Source organism: Siphateles boraxobius, unplaced genomic scaffold (genome assembly GCF_051911475.1).
Source record: "Siphateles boraxobius isolate OS27281-9 unplaced genomic scaffold, OSU_SipBor_1 18, whole genome shotgun sequence".
NCBI lineage: Eukaryota > Metazoa > Chordata > Actinopteri > Cypriniformes > Leuciscidae > Siphateles > Siphateles boraxobius.
In genome coordinates, this window is record NW_027508788.1 from 12,139,800 (window position 1) to 12,158,879 (window position 19,080).

Sequence of the window (19,080 nt, forward strand, 5' to 3'; positions counted from 1 at the left end):
GTGTGTGTGTGTGTGTGTGTGTGTGTGTGTGTGTGTGTGTGTGTGTGTGTGTGTCACTTCACCCATCACTTCAGCTCACTCATCAACTGTTTTCACACATGATTTAGACCTTTTCTTTTCTTCGTTCTGTGGTTAGCACTTCCGATTACCACCTCTCATTTGTACGTGAGTGTTTTCCTGTTATTAGATAACAGGCGTGCAGTGCACACAGTGTGAGTTTTACTGATTTTTCTGTTTGAATTAATCGTGAATCGGACCACAATCCTCTTATGCAGGAATATATAGTTTCTGCTTCTGTGGCTGTTTCAGTTTTAACCTCCTTTTATGAGCTGAGGGACTTATCATACCAAACAAGATGGCGTCGATAGCTTACCAAGGTAATACTTTCGATATCATCAAACAATCATCAATTTTATTGATCTACATTCTATTTTTGATTGTGAAGAGTTTAAATTAGTTTGTTGTTTTGATGTAGTTTGTAAACGAGTCATTCTTGTAAAGGATTTTCTGTTGTAAACTGTGCAACTCAGTTCAAACATTTACAGTTCTTGTTTACGCATGTTTCCTGTACTGTATATGAAAGACCCTGCAGGCATTTATTACAAATCTTGTGTGTATTTTTTTAGAATTGCAAAATGAAGATTCAGAATCATGCAGTAAGTAAAACTCAGCAAAATCACACTATTTTCATTGTTATTTTTATTTAATAAAGAGCACTAATATCTGTGTGTCTTATGTTCACATTTGTGCAGGGTTACTCAGTGAAGGTAAGCATTCTTACATCTGTGCTTCACTGTCTTCCAGTATTTCACTATCCGATACAAGTAAAAACTATTATGGCTAAAGTAATGATTGTAGGAATGCTTATTAGTTACAAAAATTAAAGCATATTTTAAATTAATTTGTATGTGAGTGTGACTATTTATTCAGCATGTTTACTTTTGTAAAATTTGTATCACATACTAAAAATACTCAAATTGTTATTGAATATTCACTATATCACGATAATGCACCCATATAGCAGATCGATTTTTTTTAAATGTAAGAAATGCATTTTTACCTTTTAGTTTTACCTTTAAATAAAAACAAAACAACAATATGGCATTTATGATAAATTTATTAAATTCTTGTTTAAATTATATGTAAAGGGTTTTAACATCTTTTTCAGCAGGGGAATGTAGAGATGCATCACAATGTAAGTTAAATTTAAATGTTTTTACAAAAAATAAAACACAGGATTAAATTTAAGATGAACTACAGGATGATTATAGAGTGATTTAGAAACTTGATTTTGGCAGCACCATCTAACGATAGCTACTATAAAAAGTGAACATTTTGAAAAAGCTAATTTTGAAACAATATCAATTTATGCTTAACATTTTTAAAGAGTATCTTTTCATTTATGAGATGTAATACGTTTTGACCTCTTCCCTCTCGACAGATGGCACAATCACTGGATCCACTGCCTCTGCTTCAGAGCTTCGATTGATTATACTTGGAGATGAGGAATCTCTTAAGGATCGCGGGTGTGACATCATTCTCAGGAAAAGAACTGATCCTGAAACATGGCCCAGAGAGGGTCATGTGTGTGGCAGAAAGATCTCAGTGGTGAAAACACCTTCCACCAGAAAGAGTTGCTTGGCATCATTCTGTTGCTTCCCCTCAAGATGCGAAAATCAAAAATATGAAATGGAACATTGTGCATTACAGGTCTTTCCTGGACCTCATGCCTTTCTGTTAGTTACTGACAACAGGAAAGAAACTGGGAAGGGTTTAAATACAGTCACTGAAGTGTTTGGCGAAGAGGCCTTAGCATATGTTGTAGTTGTGATCATTGGGAGAACTAAACCGACAGGGATCAGGACTGTCAACAAGTGTGAGATAAGTTTTTTGGAGGACAATGAAGAAAGTGTTCAGGATCTGTTCAGATTAATAGAAATTATGACACGAAACAAGGAATCTGCATTCTTTGTTCTGTCATCATATAAAACTGCATTTTTATTATGGGACAAAGAAAAACATGCCGAATTTAGAAGAGAAACCGAGAAACTTCTAAAGGAGAAAGAAGAACAGCATGACAAAGAAGTGACTGAATTAAAAGAAAAGCATAGAAAACACAGAAAAGATATGGAAGACCAGCATGCAAAATACATTAAAGAGGTAGAAGTAGCCAAGGAAAACCTTAAGAGAGACAGAGAGTCTAGTAAAAGTGTTATGATTGATCTGATACGCTTAACGAAAGACAAGCATGAGGTGCAAGCAGGCGTTTTAAGTGTCCATGAGAATCAGCTGATTAAAGCATTAGAGGCAGGCAGTGAGACCAACCTGGGCAATATATTTCCGTCAATCATTGATAAGCTGGAAAACAAGATAAAGACTTCTGAAGAAACTAGGAGCTGCTTGATGGATGTTTTTCTTCATCAAGAGAATGATCGGGAAAAAGAAATTGAAGACCTGAAAGAAGAAGTTGAGAAACTCAAGGAAAAGAAGAGCGAGCTAGAGCAGAAACTGCGGGAGGCAGAGGACAGAGAAACACAGGCTTTTAAACAGGAGGAAACCGATCGAGATCTACCCACGGGTTTGAAGAAACTTGAAGAGAATATAAAGGAGAATAAAGAGAAAACAGTAACCAGTGGATCAGAACATGACAGCAGCATTGAGTCCGCTTCCCCTGCTTGTAAGTGTTTTCACCATACATAACCTCATTTGAAATGTCACCTCAATTAAGCTAATGAAGACATTTCTAAAAACGACATTTTATTATATACATTTCTAAACGGGTTAAACATTTCTCACATATAAACAGTTCCTTCCCTCAGGTTTTTTGACCCAAAATTATTAATATTATTATTATTATTTTATTAAAAATTTAGTGTTCATCAGAGTGGTCCAAGACCTAAGGAATTGTGTCGCACTTGACGAATACAATTTCTTTATTTATTTTACTGGATTCGAGGAATTTATGTGGTTGAAATTAAAAATGGTAACAAATGCTTCCCCACTGGGTGATTTAACCCCCATAGGAATGAATGGAATGTGAAGATTTTTTTTTTTTTTTCAAACAACAGAACAAACACACAGACAAATGAAGGCATGAGACTATAAAACACAGAACACACACGCACAAGCGCGCATGCGCACACACACACACACACACACACACACACACACACATGCACGCTCACACACACACACACACACACACACACCTAGAAATTCCCATTAAAATTAATGAGAGGTCATATAACAGAGGCATTTTTTTCCAAATAAAAATCAGTCACAATGTAGACTGCACACAGATATGAAGACGTTAGATTTAAACACATTCACAATGCAGAACAACCCAACCCACACAAATGTAAAATAAATGGTGAAATTATAACAGAAATGTTTGATGCTGTAACAGCATTTGTTTCCCCCTGAATCAAGATCAGATTTTTCAGGTAAATATTCTTCAAATATTCTTAATTGTTTCCCATGCTGTCCACCTTACTAACTTGAATTGTTACAAGAAAACTTTAGTATATATAGGAAAACCTGAAAAAACTTCACAAAAAAATATTTCATAAGAAACCAGAATGCATACTGAAGAAAAAGAAAACTGATTGATAAAATCAAGTAATTTAAAAGTAAAACAAAATAAAATAATAAAAAAACAATTGCATTAAAAAAAATAATCTAATCTAACATTATCAAAATTAAATAACATAAGCTTTCTGGATAAAACAAATAAAGTATAATTGTAGGTCTTCGTGAAATTTTTATCCACGAGGGAAGGATTTGTTACAAAGTGTGAGCGAAGGATTTAAAGTCCCCCTGCCGATTACAATTTGATCCCTTGAAATTCATCTTTATAAATAATCATACACAGTAAACACACATAGGCTATATTGTAAACACAAACTTTTTTTTTGGATACGATTAATATTTGGATACCCAGCACTACTTAAAATAGCTTGAATGGAACTCTACACCTTTGCTTCATTAAGGGCTCATGAATATGAATATTTTTTTACCTTAGCATATGAGTTAGATGGACTGTTATACTTTTATGGTGATTTTGCATCCTTTTTGAAGCTGAAAAGAATGTCTCAGTTACGTATGTAACCCTAGTTCCCTGATAGGGAACGAGACGCTACGTCAAACGCTGTGGGAACGCCCCTGCGTTGTGCGTCATGAAGCACGTATGGAATCAGCCCAATGGAGGGATGGAACGTCATAGGCGGGTGACGTCATCGACCAGGAAACTATAAAGCACCCCATAAACACAAGCGCAACAGCTTCTGATAGGCCTGAAGGAAGTGCTAGCGGGAATGCCGGGAGTATGGTGGAATGACGCAGCGTCTCGTTCCCTATCAGGGAACTAGGGTTACATACGTAACCGAGACGTTCCCTTTCAAGGGAACTCGAGCTGCGTCAAACGCTGTAGGAACGCTAATACCCACGTCGCCATAGGACCAAGTGACCGCCATGTGAGAACTAGTGCACAGAGGACGAAAACACCTGTGCCCCAGGGGTAGAACTTAAGTCTAGGTCGTAGAACTTAATGAAAGTATTCGGTGAAATCCATTCAGCCGCATCACAAATGTCACTGAGGGAAACTCCTGACAGTAATGCTTCAGAAGCCGCCATACTCCTGGTAGAGTGGGCTCGTACAGCCAAAGGTGAAGGCTGACCAGCCGACTCATAGGCAAGTGAGATAGCCTTGACCACCCACTTGCTCATTCTCTGTTTAGACGCGGGACACCCCTTCTTGGGTGGTCCAAAGCCCACAAATAGTTGTTCTGACTTCCTCCACAGGGCAGTTCTGTGGACATAGGCGTCTAATGCCCTAACAGGGCAGAGTAAATTAAGTTTCTCCTGGTCAGACGACAGAAATGGAGGAGGACAAAAGGCCTGCAGAACTGTAGGTCTAACAACATTAGTAGGGACCTTGGGAACGTAACCTGGTCTAGGATGCAGAAAAGCCTTAACCATGCCAGGCGAAAATTCCAGGCACGAGGGTGAAACCGACAGAGCCTGCAAATCTCCGATTCCCTTTCAGTCGATAACGTCGGACGTAGTCGACGCGACTGAAATGGGATCACGCTAGGGAGCCTATCATCTTCGAGTACTATTGAACGAGCCAATGTAATTGGCGTGCGTGATTCGCATCACACACTCCGCCCCCGCGGCGCGGGTATAAATACGGAAGTGGGTGCACGCACTAGTTGCCTTTCGCTTCGGAGCCGATCGTTTGATGTCTCTGAGAGTGCTGTTGTCTACAACGAGCGAGTGTGTCGGTGTTCTTCAGGAAGACTCTCCCAGTGCTGGTGTTCTACAGCGCGAGTGCAGCGGTGATCGCGAGCTTTGAGCTCTCAACTGCTGTTTTAACAGCAACAAATTTCTAAATGTTTGTGTGTGTGTTGATGGCTGGTTAGAGGGCGGAAAAGTGAGTGCTTCACTGTTTCAGTTCTCTGTTCAGTGTTGCCGCGGTCATTTCCCTGTGTGCTCCGGCACTGGTGACGGTCCTATTTTCTGAAAGAGCAACACGGGTGCGTTTGCGTCTTTTTCAAGATGTCATTCCGCCCGTGCGTTTCTGGGTGCGGTCGTTCCCTGTCTCTCTCTGATGGTCACAACTGTTGTGTCACGTGTTTGGCTTACAGCACGCTGAGACAGCTTTTGTGGACAGCTCATGTTTTCACTGTGGGAACATGACTGTCGCAGTGTTGAGGGCGAGACTCGCCTTCGTTCGCGGAGAGCGAGTCCCCATTACCATGCCCCACCCTCGGGTGCTGTGTGGGATGGGTGACCGGAGGATAGTGTTGGATGTCCCGCCCGGTAACCATTCCCTGTGGGCTCCTCACTCCTCCCTTCCACTGCAACCACTGGAGCCTCCTGTGTTTTCTGCTGGTCCATCTGTAATGGGTGGGCCAGCGGTTTCACTCGGGGCTCCCCTGGAGGACAGGACGCCGATTGCAGCATCAGAGGGTGAGCTGACTTCTGGAGATGATGACTCGGCTGCATTGTCTCCCTCCGGGAGTTCAATGTTGCCCGAGCCGGATCCAGAATTATCAGCTATGCTGAAACGGGCCGCCGAGGCTGCCGGGCTCGAGTGGAACCTCCACCGTGTCCCGTTCAGTCTCGGTTGGAATCTGGAGTTTGGTATCTTGGGGCGGGCCGCGCTGGTTCTCAGCTCGCCGCCCCAGTGCCTTTCTTTCCCGAAATGCATGGAGAGCTTATCAGGTGGTGAACAGCATCTTTCTCTGCCAGAAACTGCCTGAATAGCTTTTCCCCCTCATTACCCTTGATGGAGGAACGGTGAAGGGTTGCGAGGTGTCCCTCCATTGGAGCGGTCTGTCGACACAGGTGCACCTGTGTCCGGCGGCCGCTGCCTTTTGGGGGGATCCTCGTCTCCCCCCTAAGGCCTGTGAGTTTCGTCCGTTCCGACGGGCAGAGCTTACAAAGCCTGTGGGCAAGCCCCTTCCTCTTGCGTGCCATGGCGTTGCTGCAGGCTAGGGCACCCATGGCATGCACGAGGGTAATCCAGACCGTGCGCTCATAGGTGAGCACCGCACTGCATCCGACCTCACCCTCCGGGGTACGGGTGTCGTAGCGTGCGTGATCGGTCTGGCGATGTCCACCTTGGTGGTCCAGTAGCGCCTTCGTTGGCTCAGCCTGGTTGGTATGGCGGATGCGGACAAGGTTCGGTTCCTGGTCTCCCCAATTTCCCAGGTTGGGCTGGTCGGCGACGCGGTGGAGAACTGCATCAAACAGTTCTCTGCCGCTCAAGCGCAGACGGAGGTCATCCGGCACATCCTGCCCCGGTGGCCAGCTGCTGCCTCCACCCGCCGCCGGTGGCAGCTCCTCCGCCTGCTCGTCGCCGTGGGCGTTCTCCGGCCGCCGCTCCTGCTGGCCCTCCGCAGCAGCCTCCACCCAGGCCTCAGCAGGGAGCCGGCCGCAGTAGAGACGCCCAGCCCGCTCCAGGCGCTGCCAAGCCAGGTGGCAAGCGACAGCGAAAGCATTCCGGAGCGGGCCGCCCAGGAATGGATGAGATGCTCTTGGAGTGGCACGATCACTCCCTCCCCCCGGGTGAGGGCCGGGTGGAGCCTTTGTTTGTGTGTGTGTCTGTTCCGCCGCTGGCTCCCTAAAAAAAAAATAAAAATAAAAAAAAGCGGAGCAAGCGGTACCCACACTTCAAAGAGAGAGCAATTTCATCTGTTCCTGGGTCCCAAGAGGGCCAGTCTGGCGGGTGTGACCCTGTATAGCCTTACACCCCTCAGCTCCCCCTTGGTCGCCAGCAGGCAGCTTGGTGCGTTCGAGGACCCGGTCATCCGCCTTCTCACGCGCCCCCTGCCGCTTGTGGAGACAGGTAAGTGTTGCACAGCACACTAACACCACTCTCTCTACTTTGCTGCCCCACCTCAGGCTCGGCTACCCCGCTCAAGTCAGTGATAGTCATCACATTAGGTGTTGAGCAGACGTGCTCCTGAAAATTCAGTGATATTCATCACACCGAGTGTTGAGCAGTGCTCCTGACTTGTGCGTGCTTATCTTATCCTGCTGGCGAAGGATTTGATATAGCCGCTCCTCCAGCCGGTACGAAGGCCAGTTGTAAACTCGTTCTTCGTGCTACTAGGTGGTGGGTCGTGACCATCTTGGCCCAAGATTGGTCTGCAGCTTTGACCTGAAAGACATGTGCTTCAGATCTCTACCTCCCGCACCGCAGGCCATCCTGTGTGTTGCGTCTAAGGGTGGAGTATCAGTACAGTGTCCTTCCCCTCGAGTGCTCCAGAGCCCGTTGGGTCTTCAGGTCAACTGGAAGAGAGTAATCTCGCCCACGGGCTGAGTATCTCTTTTCTAGTTTTGGAGAGGTACTCGGTCCAACATGTCTCTCCAATGAGAATGTGTTCAGCTGGTGTTGAAGTGAGAAAGGGTCCCACTGAAAGAACTTTCAGAGGCTCCTGGGGTATATGGTAGTTGCAGCCTTTGGCTCCCTCCATATGTGACCGCTTCAGCGCTAGCTTCACGATCGAGTCCCGAGGTGACCGTGGCAGAGCAGCTCACCCTGTGTGACTATAGTTCATCCCGGTCTGCTGCCAAACCCTCTTCAACAGAGCGGCCATGTACAAAGGGCGTGTTTTAACGGGGGCCTGGGCGACCCCCGACTACACGGGCATTCGTGCCTCGAGTTGTTAGACATTGCGACCGTTGCGCAAGCTTCCCTTGCATGTCACAAACTCACCCGTCACCTCCTCCTTGGAGTCAGACGCTTCTGAGGGCGCCTTATTCCACTCCTCCCGCTTACTCAATCGTGCCGCCATCGAGCCTCACGACAGTTATAGCCAGGGCAAGTGGAGACTCCATCCCCTGGGTCCGGCTGGGTCATGACCATTCCGGGGCCGCTCAGTTGCCCCCCCGGTTTTATTTTTCCGCCAGTGTTTGGGTAAACCGAGCGGACTACCCTTGGACAAACACTGGGACTCAGCGGCCCCAGGGGCCCGCAGAAATGCGTTTAACCCCAGTGAGCCTTCTAAAAGTGACTGCGACTCATGGTCGCCTTGCGCCTGCAAGTCAGTGAAATCATCACTCTTCATGTTGAGCAGATTTGCTCCTGAAACTCAGTGAAGTTCATCGCACTCTGGTGTTGAGCAGCAATGCTCCTGTAGCTCAGTGAGTCCATCACAGGTAGCTCAGTGAATTCATCACACGCAGTGCTGAGCAGAAATGCTCCTGGTGCTCAGTGAAGTTCCTCGCACTCAAGTGTTGAGCAGAAATGCTCCTGAAGCTCAGTGAGTTTATCACACTCAGGTGTTGAGCAGTAATGCTCCTGAAGCTCAGTGAACTTGTCACCCTCAAGTGCTGAGCAGAAATGCTCCTGTCGCTCAGTGAGGTTCTTCGTACTCAAGTGTTGAGCAGAAATGCTCCTGAAGCTCGGTGAGTTTATCACACTCAGGTGTTGAGCAGGAATGCTCCTGAAGCTCAGTGAACTTGTCACACTCAAGTGCTGAGCAGAAAATGCTCCTGAAGCCCAGTGATCTTCACATGTTGTGTTGAGCAATGCTCCTGTCTTTTGCGCCCGTCACTTGCACCTACGTGCCATGTCAGGAGAGGAACAGGTCTTCATAGTTGCCCCTCATTGGCCCAACTAGACCTGGTTCCCTTCAACAGCCTTCCTGACTTCCCCTGGATTCGGGGACGGGGCACGATGGCACACGCGTTCTTCCCCCGGAGATTCCGGGCGGTCTTACATCCGAACGCGGAGGTTCAGGTGGCTATCACAAGAACATGTGTTAGTTACCATCACTTCTGCGAGCACCCCCTAGAATTGGGTAGCGTGCTTACGCCTTTAGAAGTGGAACCTAGTCGTTGAGTGCGTCTTCTCCCCTGAGGAGATCCTGAAAGCTTTCGATCACTTCAGTGCTCTCTTTCCTGCAAAATGGGTTGCAGTTGGCTGTTTTCCTAAATCACCCTCAAAATGATGTTGCCTCGGTGTTTAAACGACGCTCATCGTGTTGCAGAAGTATGCAGAAGCACGTTCTGATCGTCAGGTTCCTGAGGAGCAAGGTCTTGTAAATCCTTGTGTCCCTCTTTATCCTCTTGGGCCTTGTCCCTGGTGCGACTGCACTGCAGAGACCGCCCCTGAGCCACTGCAGGTAGTGAGTTAAAAATTCTGTTATATCAGTTCTCCTGCTCGCGTGGTCTCTACTAGAGGGTAGGGACTTGCTCGCTTTCGGTCAACGTACTGTGCCTGGAGTCTGGGCCGGCTAACTCTCACAAGCTGAGATCCCGGCTCGGATTGTGCCCAAGGTTCCTACCTCTCCCGTAATAGGAGCAGGTGGTGAGCCTGCAAGCGCTGCCCTGGAGGAGGCAGATCCAGCCCTGGCTTCTCTGTCCGATTCGCTTGGACGTGTACAGAATGCAAGTCATAGACCTCAGACCAGCTCTTCAAATATCTGTGGAATTCAGCAGAGAGGGAAGGCTGTTTCCATGCAAAGTTGCACTTAGTGCTTGCCTTCATTTCGGCAAAGATCCGAGATGCAACATGTCCACTTAGGTGTTGAGCTCCTCTATGATGAGTGTAAAGTGCTCCGCCTGGGCGTTGACGATATACTTTGCTAAACAGATTCTAGAGTTGGGGGCTGGACGACACCTAGTTGAACCGCTGCTTCCCGTGGGCTCCCTTCTCATGAAGCCAGTTTCACCGTGAGCCCGGTTCAAGTGTCGGCTTGCTGCGCCATTCCCCTCCTATGGACTGGATACGTGCGCCTTTCTACTCCAGTTGAGTTCCCTTAAAATTGAACCCTGTTGAGTTCCTCCACACCCCTCCGACGTCGGACGTGCGGAACGTCTGGTGTTAGGCCTACCACTCGTAAGCAGTGTGGAACCTGTGTTAGGCTGGGTCCATATGTTGCGGTCCCTTCGGTGACCCCATATGTGTATTCTTCCACGATACGGCTCCCTGCGGTGAGCCCGTGTCTTCCCTCGGCAGAGTCTCTCTGCCGTCACTGTCCGGTGGGTCTCCCCCCGTCTTAGGCTGGAGCCACCCCAGTGACATTCCATATGTTAGACTGCCCGGTTTCCGCCCAGTTCATATGGGTATTCTCCACATTTCCTCCCTCGGGTTGGATGTGGCTTCCGCAGCGTCCCTTCCTTCCAACGTACGGGGAACGCTTTCCCAGTGGTCCTGTAGGAACAGCAGTGACTTCCCTGGCCTAAGCCCTGTCCTTCCCCGCCTTAAGTTTGCGGGGGCATCAGGAGGCTTTGGTTTAGGCACTGGAAGGTGGCAGCGTTAGTGGCGTGTTCAATGGTTGATCCCATTTCAGTCGCGTCGACTACGTCCGACGTTATCGACTGAAAGGGAACGTCCTGGTTGCGTATGCAACCCACCGTTCCCTGAAGGAGGGAACGGAGGACGTAGTCCCCTTGCCACTACCGCTGGACCACCGCTGACCCCGGGTTACTCTCGGCTCCTCAGCGAAAAGCAACTAGTGCGTGCACCCACTTCCGTATTTATACCCGCGCCGCGGGGGCGGAGTGTGTGATGCGAATCACGCACGCCAATTACATTGGCTCGTTCAATAGTACTCGAAGATGATAGGCTCCCTAGCGTGATCCCATTTCAGTCGCGTCGACTACGTCCTCCGTTCCCTCCTTCAGGGAACGGTGGGTTGCATACGCAACCAGGACGTTCTCTTTAGTGAGGAGATAGCAAAAAGAAAGATAGTCTTAAACGTGAGAAACTTCTCAGGAACTTCTTCGATAGGTTCAAGAGGAGCTAGGGAAAGACCTTCTAATACGATGGCCAGATCCCAGGCCGGCACCCTCGTACGAACTGCTGGCCTCAGCCTCAGTGTGCCACGAAGGAAACAAGTTATAAGCGGGTGTCTCCCAAGAGAAACTCCACTGAAAGGGACGTGGTAAGAAGCCAGTGCCACCACATACACCTTTAGTGTGGAGGGGGATAGCCCTGTGGAGAAGCGCTCCTGCAGGAATTCCAGCACTGCACCCACTGGGCAGTTAACTGGGTCCTGCAGGTGCTCTCCACACCAAGAAGTGAAGAGTTTCCACTTCAAGGCATAAAGTTTCCTCGTGGATGGAGCTCTGGACTGAAGAATGGTCTCAACAACCTCGGTTGAGAGACCAGAGTTCATGAGCTGGGCCCCCTCAGAGGCCAAGCCCACAATACTGGGCGGGGGTGAAATATCATGCTACCCGCCTGAGAAAGTAGATCCCTCCTGACCGGGAGCCCCAAGGGAGAGCCGTCCAGGAGAGAAATCAGGTCCGCAAACCATACAATGGAATGGAGTCTCCAATCCCCCGGCCTCGGCCCCTGTCTCGACAGGGAGTCTGCTACCACATTCAAATACCCAGGAAGATACATTGCTCTCAGAAATAGTAACCTCCCTTGGGACCACAGGAGGATCTGACGGGCCAACTTGTAAAGCCGGCGAAACCGCAGGCCCCCCTGATGATTTATATAAGAGACCACCGACGTGTTGTCTGACTGAACTAACACATGATGACCTCTCAGGTCTGCTAGGAATTGTTTCAAAGCCAGGACACCGCCAACATCTCTAGACAATTTATAAGCCGTGATAGATGATGGTCCTGCGACAGCCCTTGGGCTGGACGACCACTCGTGACCGCCCCCCACCCTGTGAGGGAAGCATCCGTCGTTAGCGTTACGCGACGACAAAGAGCCCCCAACACAGGCCCTTTGAATAGGAACCAAGCTTCTTTCCACATGACCAGAGCACGAAGGCAGCGCCACGTGACTTTGACCGTGCGGAGCGGATTTCCCCTCGGGGAGAATCCCTTGGTCCTGAGCCACCACTGTAGCGATCTCATGTACAACAGGCCGCAAGGTATAACGTTGGACGCTGCTGCCATCAGACCCGACGGTCTCTAAAACTGTTTTACAGTAAGTAGCTGGCCTAGCTTTACTTGTTTCACAGCTGAGAGAATCGAAACGATGCGGGTCGGAGCGAGTCGCGCCTGCATCGAAACCCAAACCCAAAGGACACCCAGAAAAGTGGTCTTCTGAGGAGATAATACACTTTTCTTTGCGTTCAGCCTCAACCCCAACTTCCTGATATGAAGGAGAACGACATCTCAATGTCGAACCGCCATCTGCTCTGTCTAAGCTAAAATCAACCAATCGTTGATGTAATTGAGGACACGAACACCCTGAAGCCTCAGGGGCACTAGTGCTGCGTCCATGCATTTCGTGAAAGTGCGGGGAGATAAAGCTAGGCCAAACGGAAGAACCCTGTGCTGGTACACCTCGCCCCCGAAGGCGAACCTCAGGAACTTCCTGTGTTGTGGAAGGATGGAAATGTGGAAGTACGCGTCCCTTAGATCTATCGTGACAGACCAGTCCTCGGATCTGATTTGTGACACGATCTCCTTGATAGTGAGCATCTTGAATTTTGGCTTCCCTACCGAGCGATTCAAAAGGCGCAGGTCTAAAATTGGACGCAACCCCCCATCCTATTTTGGAACGATGAAATATCGGCTGTAATAGCCTGACTCCACACTGGGAGGAGGAACCCGTTCTATAGCCTCCTTTTGAAGGAGTGCTTTCACCTCTTGTTCCATAACCAGAGCCTGCTCGGGGCCCACCACTGTAGGCAGAACCCCTCTGAATCTTGGTGGACGACACCTGAATTGGATAGCATAATCCCTTTCTATTGTCTGCAGGACCCAATGAGATATTTTTGGAAGGCTTTTCCACTCTGCCAGAAATTCTACTAAGGGTACCAGTCTCTCGAGACTGGCCTCTGGTGTAACTTGAGCAGCAAACGCAGCGCGCTGTAACGGCACACCAGCAGGGAACAACTGGTCTAACCGCTCTGAAACCCTCCTCAGAGGGAGCGAGCGTCCCTCGGGAAATCGCTCGCTGGGACCGTCTGCGCCCCGGCATGAAGGCGGGGTTGGCAGAACGGGCCCCTGAGGGCACTGAGGAAAAATGGGCACCGTAGAAAGAGGTGAACACCTTTCCGCCTCGGTGGGGACCACCCTCAGTGTCCTGCGTGCCGTGGCGCCAGGACTTCTTCTTAGCCGAAGCCTTCTTAGATAATATAACTGTCCTCAGATCAGTTCTATTACTGGGAGATTTCGGCTGAGAGTGCCGTGGCTTAGCCCACTGTCCAGCAGGGGGAGCACGAGACGCGACACTCTGCTTCAGCGCCCTATATGATGAGCTCGCAGACGGCCGGGGCTGCTCCCGCCCAGCAACCCCAGGGACATGATTTTTTAAAAGGAGAAGTTCTTAAAAGCTGTTGTTTGCTTTTCCTTCTCCTGGAATTTATCAATGACAGAATTTACATCATCGCCAAATAAACCCAGGGGGGAGAGATGAGTGTCTAAAAGGAAAGCTTTTTCTTTTTCTTTTATATTTGTCTGTTTTAACCACAGATGTCTTTCTGCGGCCACCAGAGCTGCCATAGATCGACCCACTAGCTTGGCCACTTAGCCTGACACAGTTCGCGAACCACGTCAGCACTGACCTCCTCACTCTCACTCATGTCCCTCAGCAGGTCAGCCTGGTATGCCTGCATAATAGACATAGTATGCAGATATGACGCAGCCTGACCCGCCGCCGAATACGCTTTATCCACAAAAACCGAAATATTTCTACGAGGCTTGGTGGGTAATGCCGGTGCCTTAACAGATGACGCAGCCTCGAGGGAGAGAAAACTCGCAAGCGTCTCTTCCACGCGAGGCATAGCCGAATAACCATATGATTTTGCCCCCACAATATTAGAATATGTGTAAGTCTGGGGACTAAACACTCTATATGACACCGTTTTTTTCCACGATTTCGACACCTCAGTGTGGAGATCGGGAAAAAACGGCAAGCACCGGCGTGGAGGTTGCACTCGTGAAGGCAAAAATCTCTCATCTAATTTTGATTTAGAAACAGACTCCTGTCTAGTCACTGGCCATAAAATGCTGAGTTTTTCTACAGCTCTTGTTAATACCTCCACTAGCTCATCACTTTAGGGAGTGTAAGGTGGCGAATCCTCCACATCTCCCTCATTTATAACTGGTGCCTCAGCCCAGCGGAAGAAACCGCAGCGCGTGCTTCCGAACACGGGACTGAGGCACTGGATCTCACAGGTGAAGGGAGAGATAAGGCAGAGCCCGTCTCTAACCCCGCTGAGAGATCCATCTGCGATCCCCACGATACGCGTCGTCGCTCTGCCTCGGCAAGAGCGGGACCCGAACCGCGGGGAGCGCGCACCGAACCGCTCTCCTCGAAGAGCACCCGGCGGGAGCGGAGCGTCCTTAATGGCAGACGCTCGCAATGCTCACAATCAGCTCCCTCGAGAGCTGACTGGGCATGCTGCACTCCCAAAAAAACAACACAAAGAACGTGTGTATCCCCACTCGTAAAATAACGCGAGCAGGGAGGGACACACTTCCTAAACTGCTGTTCGTTCGCCATATCTCTCTTAATATATATATATATATAAATTGTTTGTGTGGTGCAGAGTATGTAAAGACAGACAATATTCACACAGGGACAGATTCACAAATAGCGCGACTGAAGGCACAGAAAGCTGTTGCGCTTGTGTTTATGGGGTGCTTTATAGTTTCCTGGTCGATGACGTCACCCGCCTATGACGTTCCATCTCTCCATTGGGCTGATTCCATACGTGCTTCATGACGCACAACGCAGGGGCGTTCCCACAGCGTTTGACGCAGCTCGAGTTCCCTTGAAAGGGAAAGCCTCTGAAAGCCTTACAATTTCTGTACAAATTAATATTTAAAAGTTATTATTTTGAGAAACCATTTTGACTAACAGATAATTGTTAAGATAGCAATGAAAAGATGGATAAAACTCTCTGATGTGTTGTTCTATGGAGGTAGTTTTGTTTCTTTATTATTCAATCAAAATATATATTTTCAATTAAAAAAACCTTCACTTCAATAAAATAAAAACTTTTCAATCAAAGAAAAAAAGTATTTGAATCCAAAAATATATTTGAAACTCAAAAAAATACATTTGAACACTGCTTTTCTTTGATTGAAAATGTTTTCTTTGATAGAAGTCCGTTTTGTTTTGTTTAAAGCAACCTTTTTAATTGAAGTAACATTGTTTTTTGATTGGACCATATAATAGGTAGGACATTAAATGTCTACCTATTTTGTGTCTTTATCATTCAATCAAAAAAGAAGTTGCTTCAAACAAACAAACAACAGAATCAATAAAAAAGTCACTTCACTGAAAAGATAAACATTTTCAAATATAGAAATTCGTTTTTGAATGCAAATAAAATATTTGAGACTCCAAAAAATTGCATTTGAACACTTTTTTTTATTATTGAAAATGTTCTCTTTGATTGAAGTGCTCTTTTTTGTGTTTGGGCCATACATGGGTAGGACATTTGTGTCTTAATCATTCAATTCCAAGAAAGTTGTTTCAATCAAAAAAAATATTTTCAATCAAAGAAAAAACTGTTCAAATGCCAAAAGAAAATTACCCCGTGAATAAAAAAAGTATTGAAGAGAATGTGTTTTTTCGTTGTTGTTTTTTTTTTTATTTGAAGTGAAAAAAATTTAGAAGTTCAAATTGTTTTGATTGAATCGATTTGGATAGATAGATAAAATGGAGGCTCCCCAGAAGAGATGCCGTACATCTGTGGTGTGGGAGCATTTCCATTTAGAAACCCCAAATAAAGTGAGATGTGTGTATTGTGATCGGCAGCTCGCCTACTGCAACAATACATCATCCATGATGCGCCATTTGAGGAGCATTCATCCTGCCATTTTGCAGGGTGCAGAGGATGGCATTCCCCCTGTACCAAGGCCTGCTACTGACACTGCTGGGCCATCTAAGCAAGGCATGCATAGATGTATCCATCACCATCAACATCATCACCATCACCGAAGCCTCGAAACAATATGGACCATTTGGTTCAACTGTTTCATTGCTTCACGAAGCCTCGATCTGACCATCACTAGCAAATATTGCGCGTGCATGTTGCTATCTCGCAACAGCTGCGCTCTCACTACAGGGGAACTACGGCAACCGTTGAAGCTCAAACAAGTCGCCGGACATAAAAATAGTAGACAAGTCTACTCTTTTTGAGCTAGTGTGTGCAGTGTGCACTCATTAGACAAACTGATATCAGTTTATGGATACGTATTTATGGATGGATAGATAGATTGATAGATAGAATTAATGCACACACATAGATAAAGAAATAAATAACAGATTGTTTAACTTGATGTATGATTGTGTATTTATTGTCATTTTCAGCAATAGACAGCTAAATACAAAATATGGAACAGATTATTCAATTCCTGAAAATAATCATGACCACAACTGCGTACATCACTTGGTTTTAGGGTGCTAGGTGCAAGATTGACTATAAACCAAAATAATAAATAATTGGAACACTCATTTGATCATCAGTTCACTACCCCCTGTACTTGGCCGCTGCAAGGCTCACAGAGATAGATCTGTAGCTTCAGGAAAATGAACTTCACGGCTGCTCGCTCCACTTGCTGGAAAAAAGCTTGCTGGCGAGTGGCGAACATGACTTCTTTGTCAGAAAGATGTCGTTGGTGTAGACACTTGTCAATCAAACATGTCTGACCAATAGAGAAGCACCCGCCCAATGCGGAACGTTTGTGTCAAAATGATTCAATCAAAAAAACTTCAAAACTTTTTGCACTTCAAAAAAAAAAATGATTCAAACGAAAAAAATCTGAACTTCAACACTTATTTCACTTAAAAAAAAAAGATTCAATCAAAACAATTTGAACTTCTAAAATTTTTTCACTTCAAATAAAAAATAAAAAAACAACGAAAAAACACATTCTCTTCAATACTTTTTTTATTCATGGGGTCATTTTTTTTTTGCATTTGAACAGTTTTTTCTTTGATTGAAAATATTTTTTTTGATTGAAACAACTTTTTTGGAATTGAATGATTAAGACACAAATGTCCTACCCATGTATGGCCCAAACACAAAAAAGAGCACTTCAATCAAAGAGAACATTTTCAATAAAATAAAAAAAAAGTGTTCAAATGCAATTTTTTGGAGTCTCAAATATTTTATTTGCATTCAAAAACGAATTTCTATATTTGAAAATGTTTATCTTTTCATTGAAGTGACTTTTTTATTGATTCTGTTGTTTGTTTGTTTGAAGCAACTTCTTTTTTGATTGATTGATAAAGACACAAATGTCCTACCTATTATATGGTCCAATCAAAAAACAATGTTACTTCAATTAAAAAGGTTGCTTTAAACGAAACAAAACGGACTTCTATCAAAGAAAACATTTTCAATCAAAGAAAAGCAGTGTTCAAATGTATTTTTTTGAGTCTCAAATATATTTTTGGATTCAAATACTTTTTTTCTTTGATTGAAATGTTTTTCTTTTATTGAAGTGAAGGTTTTTTTATTGAAAATATATTTTTTGATTGAATAATAAAGAAACAAAACTACCTCCATATTGTTCCAGTATTTGAAGAAGATAAAGACAGACCTCTAGATGAAAAAGCGGGAGAGATAAAAAACAAAAAGCAAGATTCACACAACTCTGGAGGCTTTAAACTTGTGCGACGGGGCAGTATTCATGAGCCACCCAATAGTAAGTATTCATCCGTTTAAGCATCATCCTAAACACTACAGCACATTGTGGTATTTTTTTCTTTTTTTTTTTCTTTCACCTTTAGTGCCTGAAGATCAAAGTGGAAAGCAAGATTCAAAAGCCAGAGGAAAATCAAGTAAGTCTGGATGATTCTTAAAACTGTTTCTTGACTGAATATCAGTATGATATGGCACCTAATGATCTGTGTGCTGTTTCTAGTGTGTGAAAGTTAACACGGATTCCCACATGCTCTCTGAAGATCGTGATTACAAAGAGGTCAACTTAAGAGCTTTTACACTCTTCCAGTGAAGTGGAATTCATTTCATCAGACTGGTGTTATGCCTTCAGGAAAAGACCACACACACACACACACACACGTAGTGTTTCCATATTTTATGGGGACTTTCCATAGACATAATGATTTTTATACTGTGCAAACTGTATATTCTATTCCCTTACACTAACCCTACCCCTAAACCTACCCATTTTTTGTAAATACCCATGATTTATAAGCTGTTTTCCTCATGGGGACCAAAAAATGTCCCCACACGAACAAGGATTTCAGATATTGCCATCCATATGGGGACATTTTGTCCCCATAATGTAGGGTTTACCAGGCCACACACACACACACACACACACACACACACACACACACACACACACACACACACACACACACACACACACACACAGCAGATCCTCTTTAAGACAGTATTAGTGATGAAAACAGAAATTGTAAATTATAGCAGAAACCAAAATGTCATACCATAATGTCTGAAAAATTATCATTGAAACAAAGTTACCTTTTTTATCAATAAGTTTAACAATATATGCCACATTGTCTGTTTTTACTTCCCATTTTTACATAGTTCCCATATGTAAAAAGCAGGGGGCGATTCCTCCGAGGAGGCGAGAGAGGCAGTGTCTCCTCAAAAAATGAGATGAGAAAATAACCGATATAACAAAAATAAAACAATATATATTAAT

At 45.6% G+C, this 19,080-nt stretch overlaps 3 protein-coding genes across 3 annotated transcripts in view; all 3 read left to right on the plus strand.

Annotated features, from left to right (window-relative positions):
* Positions 1–19,080, plus strand: part of LOC143741188 (uncharacterized) — a 297,332-nt gene that overhangs the window by 133,493 nt on the left and 144,759 nt on the right. The window lies entirely within an intron of this gene.
* LOC143741177 (uncharacterized) overlaps positions 1–19,080 on the plus strand; it is a 249,195-nt gene that overhangs the window by 85,356 nt on the left and 144,759 nt on the right. The window lies entirely within an intron of this gene.
* On the plus strand, positions 1,173–18,461 carry LOC143741166 (uncharacterized). Its single transcript, XM_077233587.1, has 5 exons — positions 1,173–1,195; positions 1,442–2,677; positions 17,962–18,090; positions 18,176–18,226; positions 18,310–18,461. The coding sequence occupies exons 2-5, from the start codon at positions 1,690–1,692 to the stop codon at positions 18,321–18,323; spliced, it is 1,182 nt and encodes a 393-aa protein (XP_077089702.1). The 5' UTR covers positions 1,173–1,195; positions 1,442–1,689; the 3' UTR covers positions 18,324–18,461.

Coding starts and splice junctions, on each gene's coding strand:
- LOC143741166 (XM_077233587.1), top strand. CDS start 1,690: ATGGAACATTGTGCATTACAGGTCTTTCCTGGACCTCATGCCTTTCTG. Junction 2,678..17,961: donor TGAGTCCGCTTCCCCTGCTT/GTAAGTGTTTTC, acceptor ATATTGTTCCAG/TATTTGAAGAAGATAAAGAC. Junction 18,091..18,175: donor TATTCATGAGCCACCCAATA/GTAAGTATTCAT, acceptor TTTCACCTTTAG/TGCCTGAAGATCAAAGTGGA.